This window comes from Eimeria necatrix, genomic scaffold, assembly GCF_000499385.1.
Source record: "Eimeria necatrix Houghton genomic scaffold, Enh_scaff457, whole genome shotgun sequence".
NCBI classification, from domain to species: domain Eukaryota; phylum Apicomplexa; class Conoidasida; order Eucoccidiorida; family Eimeriidae; genus Eimeria; species Eimeria necatrix.
The window spans coordinates 20,001-28,653 of record NW_013654342.1 but is presented as its reverse complement, the minus strand read 5'-3'; the positions used below and the strand labels follow the sequence as shown (position 1 = coordinate 28,653).

The window sequence follows — 8,653 nt, the reverse complement described above, 5'->3', positions numbered from 1 at the left end:
AGCAGCAGCAGCAGCAGCAGCAGCAGCAGCAGCAGCAGGGGGTGGGTGGTGTGCGGGCGGTGCGGGCGGCTGAAGGGGCAGCGGACGCGGCACTGCAGCAGCTGCGGCTGCTGCGTGCTGCGGCATGACCACCACTGCCCTTGGATTGGGCAGTGTGTGGGGCTTTGTAATTTGCGGCAGTTCGTGTCTTTGCTGCTGTTTGGGAGTGGGCTTTGTTGGTTTGCTGCTGCTGCTTTTTGGCGGCCTGCTGCAGTCGTTTTCGGCTTTGCTGCAGTGCAGCAGCAGCAGCAGCAGCACCTGCAGCAGCAGCAGCAGCTCTTCCGCGCCGTCGCCCGCCGCCTGCTGCTCCTCGAGCAGCAGCCCCACTTGGCGCTGCTGCCGCCCCCCGCCTTCTCGCTGCTGCCGCCCGAGGAGGCCGCCCGGGAGCAGCAGCTGCTGCTGCTGCTGCAGCAGCAGCAGCAGCAGCAGCACCGCCTCCGCGCCGCCCGCAGCAGGGGGCTCCTCCCCTACGCGCTGCAGCTGCTGCTGCTCTGGGCAGCAGGCCCGCAGCCAAGCCCCCCGCCGCCCCCCACGCAGCAGCAGCTCAACGCTGCAGCACTCGACGCCTGGAAAGCTGCTGCTGCTGCTGCTGCTGCTGCTGCTGCTGCGCACGCCGAGCCAGGACCCGCAGCAGCAGCCCGCCCCGACGACGCCCCCGCAGCAGCAGCAGCAGCGGCGGCGAAAGAGCCCCCCCCCGCGACGCGCCAGCAGCAGCAGCAGCAGCAGCAGCAGCAGCAGCAGCGGGCGGCGGCGTTTGCTGCGGGCGTTGCTGCTGCGCGGCAGTCAGCAGCAGCAGCAGCAGCAGCGCTGGCAGGCGCTGCACCCTTCAGCAGCAACGTGTCCGCGTTTGCTGCCGCAGCAGCAGCAACTCCCAGCCTGCGGCACTTCGTGTTTGCTGCTCTTTGTGTTGCTGTTAATGTGGGGTTTGGAGTGTCTTTGCTGCTGCTGCTGCACCTCTACCTCGCCCTCTCCAACCAAACCACTCTCGCCCTCCTGGTCAGCTGTACAGACACCCCAGCTGTACAGACACCCCAGCTGTACAGACACCCCAGCTGTACAGACACCCCACAACCTGCGCAGACACCCCACAAGCTGTACAGACACCCCAGCTGTACAGACACCCCAGCTGTACAGACCCCACAACCTGCGCAGACACCCCACAAAAGGTGTACTGACACCCCACAAGCTGCACAGACACCCCACAACCTGCACAGACACCCCACAAAAGCTGCACAGACACCCCACAAAGCTGTACAGACACCCCACAGAGCTGCGCAGACACCCCACAGAGATGCACAGACACCCCACAAAAGCTGCACAGACACCCCACAAATTGCTGCACATACACCCCACACAGCTGCACATACACCCATATACACCCCACAAAGGTGTACATACACCCCACAGGGCTGTAGATACATCCCATACAGCTGTATATACACCCCACAAAGGTCTATATAAACCCCACACACCTCCACATACACCCCACACACCTCCACATACACCCCACACACCTCCACATACACCCCACACACCTCCACATACACCCCACACAGCTGTACATACACCCCACACAGCTGTACATACACCCCACACAGCTGTACATACACCCCACACAGCTGTACATACACCACACACACCTGTAGTTACACCCCACAAAGGTGTACATACGCCCTACGTAGCTGTACATACACCCCACACACCTTCACGTACACCCCGCACACCTCCACGTACACCCCACAAAGCTGCACGTACACCCCACAAAGCTGCACGTACACCCCACAAAGCTGCACATACACCCCACAAAGCTGCACATACACCCCAACAAGCTGCACATACACCCTAAAAAGCTGCACATACACCCCACACCCCTGCACATACACCCCACACAGCTGTACATACACCCCACAAAGCTGTGCATACACCCCACAAAGCTGTGCATACACCCCACAAAGCTGCACATACACCCCACAGAGCTGTAGCTACAGCTCAAAGCCCTGCCCGTACACCGCGCCACCGCGCGCCAGCTCTCCCCGCCCTCACCGCTGCTGCTGCTGCTGCTGCTGCTGCTGCTGCTGCTGCTGCTGCTGCTGCAGAGCAACTTGGAGAAGCGGGACGTGGGGCTCCTGGCGTTTTTGCTGTTTCCCTTTCGCTCAAGTGCTGCTGCTGCCTTCGCCCCTTATAATAAAGGCTGGCGAAAAAACCTGCAGCAAGTTTTTGGCCCCACGCCTCTCCGCGCCCTTCTTTGCCCCTGGATCAAGCTGCCTCAGGAGGGCCTCTTCGACTAGCTAGCTAGCTAGCTAGCTAGCTAGCTAGCTAGCTGGCGGGGTAGCTAGCTAGCTAGCTAGCTAGGTGGCGGGCTGGCTAGCTGGAGGGCTGGATGGCCAGCTGCCTAGCTAGCTAGCTGGCGGGCTGGATGGCTAGCTAGCTAGATAAATGGCGGGCTGGCTAGCTAGCTGGCTAGCTAGCTGGAGGGCTGGCCGGCTAGCTAGCTGGCTGGCCGCAGAGCTAGCTAGCTAAACGCAGCGCGGGCTAGGTACGCAACTGGCTGGCCAGCTAGCTAGTCAGCTAGCTAGTCAGCTAGCTAGCCAGCTAGGTACGCAGCTAGCTAGCTAGCTAGTAAGCTAGCTAGCTAGCTGACAGGCAGCACCCAGACAAAGCCAGCCACGACGCCGTGTTTGGGTGGCGCAGCGAAAGAATCTGCTGCTGCGCAGGCAAAACCTGCCTTGAGGCCAGCTAGCTAGCTAGCTAGCAGCATAGCTAGCTGGCTAGCTAGCTGGCCAGCTGGCTCAGCTAGCTAGCTGAATTGCTGGCTAGCTGGATAGCTAGCCAGCGGAACATTTTGCTGGGCAGCGGAAAAAGCTGCTGACCAGCCAAGCAGCTAGCTGGCTGGCTAACTAGCTAGCTAGCTGAGCAATCAACTGGCTAGCTAAGGAACCATCTTTTTATCTGACTAGCTAGCTAGCTAGCTAGCTAGCTAGCCAAGGCTGTCTCTCCGTGGCAATTTACAGAAGACAGTGGCGCACTGGGGCCATCTGACTAGGGCTTGCTGCTAGGGCTAGCTAGGGCTAGCTAGGGTTTAGGGTTTAGGGTTTAGGGTTTAGGGTTTGTCGGTTTAAAACAAAAATGAAGCCCCCTTGCGGGGGCCCCTTGCTGGGGCCCCCGAGCTGGTGGAAGCAAATAAGGGGGGCCCCTCAGTGCTGCTTGGAGGGCCCCCGCAGGAGGCGGAAGAAGCTTTCGCGGGGCGCGGCGTCTGCTGCTGCTGCTGTTGCTGCTGCTGCAGTCGTGGTAGTGATGGTAGTAGTAGTGGTGGTCGTGCTGCTGCTGCTGCTGCTGCTGCTGCTGGGAGCGGGCGCGAGCGTGGTGGTCGTCGTCGTCGTGCTGCTGCTGCTGCTGCTGGGCGCGAGCGTGGTGGTGGTCGTCGTCGATGGCTCTGCTGCTGCTGCTGCTGCTGCTGCTGCTGCTGCTGCTGCTGCTGCTGCTGCTGCTGCTGCTGCTGCTGGTGGTTTCGGGGCAGTACTTGGGTCCCGAGACTGCGCCTTCCTTCAAGACAAGTCCTAGAGGAGCATTTTCGTTTTTGAAGTAACAAAAGTTTTGGAAAAAAGTGAAGAAGGCGCAGCCCAGGGTGTACTGACACAGCAGCTGGCAAGCCTTCGGAGTTGTTGCTGCTCCCAAACTAATTGCTGCCAAGTCCGCGCCTGCGTAGTCGAAGTTCTCCAGGTAGCAGTCCCGCGCCCCCGGGCACGGCGTGCTCGTCGACGTGCTGCTGCTGCTGCTGCTGCTGCTGCTGCTGCTGCTGCTGCTGCTGCTGCTGCTGGAGGTGGAGGTGCTGCTGCTGCTGCTGCTGCTGCTGCTGCTGCTGCTGCTGCTGCTGGAGTTGAAGAGGGGGCTGATGGTGAGGTTGCAGTAGCGGGTGCCGGAGAAGGTGAGGGGGTTGTACTGGCGTGCTGCTGCTGCTGCTGCTGCTTTGAGGTAGCAGCTGCTGCTGCTGGGGACGAAAGTCCAGAAGAAGCAGCTGCTGAGGTCTTTGCAAAGCTGCTGGCAGCTGGCAGGGTCTGGGACGGAGCCTTCGAAGGCCTGGAGGTCGCTGCCGGGGAAGTCGGTGGCGGCTTCGCAGGGCACTGCAGCAGCAGCAGCAGCAGCAGCAGCAGCAGCAGCAGCAGCAGCAGCGCAGCTGCGCGGCCCCGAGACCGCCTCCGCGTGCGGCCGCGGCTCCACCTGCGGACCCTTCAAGAAGCAGCTGCTGCTGCTCGGCAAAAAGGTCCAAAAGACACAATCAGCAGCAGCAGCACATTGGAACTGACACGCCAAAGCATTTGCCACTTCTGTGGAAATTAAATCTCCTCCAAAAAGATCAAGTCCGGCTTCTGAGCACTCGGGGGGGCCTGGACAGAGGCGGGGGCCGGACACGATCCCAGCTCCGGGCGCAGCAGCAGCAGCAGCAGCAGCAGCTTTCATGTAGCAGCTGCTGCTGCTGCTCTGGTACACCCAGAAGAAGCAGTCCCCCCGCGCCAGACACTGCTGCTGGCATGCAGCAGCAGAAAACACTTTCCCCACAAGCCGGTCCACCTCAGGGCCCTCGTAGTCCACGTCTGCTTCGTAGCAGCCCAGCCTGCGCAGCAGCAGCAGCAGCAGCAGCAGCAGCAGCAGCAGCAGCAGCAGCGGCAGCAGCGGCAGGGGGAGCGGCAGGGGGAGCGGAGGGAGCGGCGGCGGCAAAGGCGGCAGCAGGGAGGGGTGGAGGGGGCAGCAGCAGCAGCGGCAAAGACAGCAGCAGCAGCAGCAGCAGCAGCAGCAGCAGCAGCAAAGACAGCGCAGAGAGGGTCTTTTCAGGGATCGCTTTTGGGAGGGACCCGGGAGCGGGATCGAGTGGGGAGCGGCTGGGGATCGGGATCGGGATCGGGATCGGGATCGCTTTGCTTACGCAGGAGCTGCAGCAGAAAGGGCAAAAAGAGCCCCGAGGAAAAGTTTGGTGTGCATGTTGGTGACCTTTGGGGTGTACGTACAGCCCAGGGGCTCGCGCGTCTGCGAGGCTTTTGAAACAAATTTAATTTAATTTAAAATTAAAATTAAAAGCGCCTTAAAAGAAGAAATTTAAAGAACTGGGGGCAGCAGCAGCTGCTGCTGCTGCTGCTGCTGCTGCTGCTGCTGCCGCCCCCAGGGTCACCCCTGGCGGGGGGAGACGGCGTGCTGCCAGCTGCTGCAGCAATAGGCTGGCGAGTCTATAAGAGACGCAGCAGCAGCAAATATAATTTATTTATTTTTTATTTTTTATTTTTTATTTCAAAAACAATTCACAAACAAAACCCAAAAAACTGCAGCGCCACCCCCACCTGCTGCGCTGCTGCAAGCAGCAGCAAACAGCAGCAGTTGCTGCAGATAGCTGCAAAGAGCTGCTGCAGCAACCCGCAGCTAGCTGCAGCTAGCCACAGCTAGCCACAGCTAGCCGTGGCTAGCTGCGGCTAGCTGCAGCTAGCCACAAACTGCGGCTAGCCAGCTGCTGCCGCTGCGCTCTTGCCTTCGCAGCCAACGAGACGCAGTGGCCACCTAAACCCTAAACCCTAGACCCTAAACCCTAAACCCTAAACCCTAAAACCTTAGGCCCTAAATCCTAAACCCCAACCAACAAGCTGCTCCTCACCAGCTCGGCGGGGCTAACTGTGATTAGCCGCAGCTAGCTGCGGCTAGCTGCGGCCAACTGTGGCTAACTGTGGCTGGCTGCGGCTAACTATGGCTAGCCGTAGCTAGCTGTGACTAGCTGCAGCTAACCACAGCTAGCTGCGACTATCTGTGGCTAACTCAGCTGGCTGCGGCTAGCTGTGACTAGCGGTGGCTAGCCGTGGCTAGCCGTGGCTAGCTGTTGCTAGCTGTGGCTAGCTGTTGCTAGCTGCGGCTAGCTGTTGCTAGCTGTGGCTAGCTGTGGCTAGCTGTGGCTAGCTGTGGCTAGCTGTGGCTAGCTGTGGCTAGCCATTAACTCCTTGGGGTTTCTTTCCTTGAAGTCAACGCTGCAGGCTTTGCTGGCTTCTGCAGGCGCAGGCAGTCTTGGCTAGCCATCCAGCTAGCTAGCTAGGTAGCTAGCCATTTGGCTAGCTAGGTGGGTAACTAGCCATCTAGCTAGCTAGCTAACAGGCTAGCCATGCAGCTAGCTAGCCAGACGGCTAGCCACTTAGCTAGCTAGCTAGGTAACTAGCCATCTAGCTAGCTCGCTAGCTAGCTAGCTAGTCATCTAACAGTCTAGGTAGCTGGCTAGCTAGCTTGGCGACTGGGCAATTTGGCTAGCCAACAGCTAGCTGCCATCTAGCTACCAGCTAGCTGCCAGCTAGCTGCTGGGTGGCTCCTTGGGGCCGCCCCAGGGCAGGGTAAAAACTGCTGCAAGCCAGCAGTACCCTTCATGCTGCTGTTGCTGCTGCTGCTGCTGCTGCTGCCACGGGCCTCTACGTAACGACGTGACATGGGGAGACTGACAACAGCAGCAGCAGCAGAAGCAGCAGCAGCAGCAGCAGACGCAGCAGCAGCAGCGCGCATCTGGTCTATGGCATTTCTGAAGCCCCTGCGGGCAGCCACACTCTCACTGCTGCTGCTGCTGCTGCTGCAGCAGCAGCTGCTGCTGCTGCTGCTCGCAGAAATCTAAAGGCCTTATCTGCTGGTGTAGAGAAGCAATGCACTGCTACAGGAGATAAGGCAGCAGCAGCAAAGAAAGCAGCAGCAGCAGCAGGAGCTGCGTAACAGCAGCAGCCGCAGCAGCAGCAGCAGCCGCAGAACAGCAGCAATCAACGACTGCAGCACTAGTGGCAAACTGACGTTTCTATATGCGATAAATGGCGTGCAGAATTGTTTCTGCAGCCGCCGCTGCAGCTGTTGCTGCTGCTGCTGCTGCAGCTGTTGCTGCTGCTGCTGCTGCTGCTGCTCTCCCATCAGCAGCGCAGAACGGGGCAGCAGCACAAAGAGCCCCGGAAGTGACAGAAAAATGGCTCTTCAGTTAGTAAGGCTGAGCCTCAGCAGCAGCAGCTGCAGCAGCAGCAGCTGGAGCAGCAGCAGCAGCAGCACCCGCATTGGCGGCGGCGGCAGCAGCAGCAGCAGCAGCAGCAGGGGAGCTGGTACCCTTTTGTTAACCGCCAAGGGGGCCCCCCTATGCGCGGGGCCCCCCTCAAAGCCAGCTGTGTGTTGCTGCTGCGTGGAGTGTGAAGCAGCAGCAGCAGCAGAAGTGGCACTAGGGGGGCCCCCAGGGTCCCAGGAAGCCCCAGGGGCCCCCTGGGCCTTTAGGGGGCCCCCAGCTTCATCTAAATTGACGAAAAGTACCCTTTTGAATAACTTTAGAAAGCAGAAAGCCCTAAAAGTTGGTGATGGGGCCCTCGGCGGCAGCAGGGGCCCTGCTGCTGCAGCGCATGCAGCGGCTGGGGCTGCGCAGCAGCAGCAGCAGCAGCAGCAGCAGCGGGAAGCTGGCTGCGATTTGATTTGTACTCTGCTTTGGGAGGCCCCTAAAGTTCTTAAAGCCCTCAGCTGTCTCCTCTGCACCCTCTGGGGGCCCCCACTCGAGGGGGCCCCTCCCGTGCGCCGCAGGGCAGCAGCAGCAGCAGCAGCAGCAGCAGCGGGAAGCCGCCTCTTTAGTGTCCGCGTTGACTTAGCCGCTGGGACGTGTTCAGCTGCTGCTGCTGCTGCTGCGGGTGCTGCTGCTGCTGCTGCAGCTCCCGGCGCCGCCGCTGCTGCTGCTGTGCTGCAGCAGCGGCAGCAGCAGATTCGCTCCTGTCTCCTTATGGAGCAGTAGATACACCCCAAGGAGACTTCCAGGGCCCCTGCTGCTGCCTGCTGTCTCTTCTGCAGCAGCTCAGTCCCTGTCTCTTTGTGGCCTCGCGAAGCCCTGCTGCAGCAGCAGCAGCAGCAACAGCAGCAGCAGCAGCGCCAGCAGCAGCAGCAGCAGCACGAGCAGCCGAAGATGCTGCAGCAGCACCACTCGTCCGCCCCTCAGCAGCACGCAGCCCCCGCCTCCATGGGCCCCCTGGACCCCCCCTCTGGAGCGAAGGAGGGGCCCCCTGGGGGCCCCCCGGGGGCCCCCCTGGGGGCCCCCCCGGGGGCCCCCGTGGCACTTTATGGGTACTCTGGGGCCCTGGGGTACCAGGGGTCTGTGGGTGCTGCTTCGCGGGCGGGTTCGCTGGCGCCGCAGCAGCAGCAGCAGCAGGCCGCGTCGCAGCAGCAGCAGCAGCAGCAGCTGCTGCTGCGGCCCAGCGTGGCTGCTGCAGCAGCAGCAGGCGCAGCAGCAGGGGCCCCCCCCGCCTACGCCAGCCGCCCCTCCGTGGGCCTGGGGGCCCCCCCTGCTGCAGGCCGGGTGTCTCTACACCCCGCAGTCGGGGTGTCTCCGGACCTTGTGGTGTCTCTCTTCTTAGACCTAGAGGGGCCCCCCGGGGGGGGCCCCCCGGGGGCCTCCGGGGGGGCCCCCGGGGGGGCCCCCGGGGGCCCCCGGAGGTGGTGCGAACGCGTGCTGCTGCGTGGGGCTGTGGTGGCGCTGCAGCAAGTGCTGCTGCTGGCAGCAGGGGAGCGGCTGCATCCGCTGCTGGCAGCAATTGAAGGACAGTCGAGTCCTTCTCCGCGTTTTTGCTGCTTGAGGGTGTTTGGGAGGGTG

General features: G+C 61.5%; 2 protein-coding genes across 2 annotated transcripts; one reads left to right on the top strand and one right to left on the bottom strand.

Moving 5' to 3' along the window:
* Positions 1–124: 124 nt before the first annotated feature.
* ENH_00055640 (hypothetical protein, conserved) lies at positions 125–2,327 on the top strand (the record flags this gene model as incomplete). The annotated part of the gene is made up of 3 exons (XM_013581602.1): positions 125–152; positions 275–1,035; positions 2,136–2,327. The coding sequence occupies 3 exons, from the start codon at positions 125–127 to the stop codon at positions 2,325–2,327; spliced, it is 981 nt and encodes a 326-aa protein (XP_013437056.1).
* An 805-nt stretch (positions 2,328–3,132) lies between these two features.
* On the bottom strand, positions 3,133–5,016 carry ENH_00055630 (hypothetical protein; the record flags this gene model as incomplete). Its single annotated transcript, XM_013581601.1, has 2 exons — positions 3,133–4,651; positions 4,961–5,016. 2 exons carry the CDS (start codon positions 5,014–5,016, stop codon positions 3,133–3,135), a joined length of 1,575 nt encoding a protein of 524 aa, XP_013437055.1.
* Positions 5,017–8,653: the final 3,637 nt, after the last annotated feature.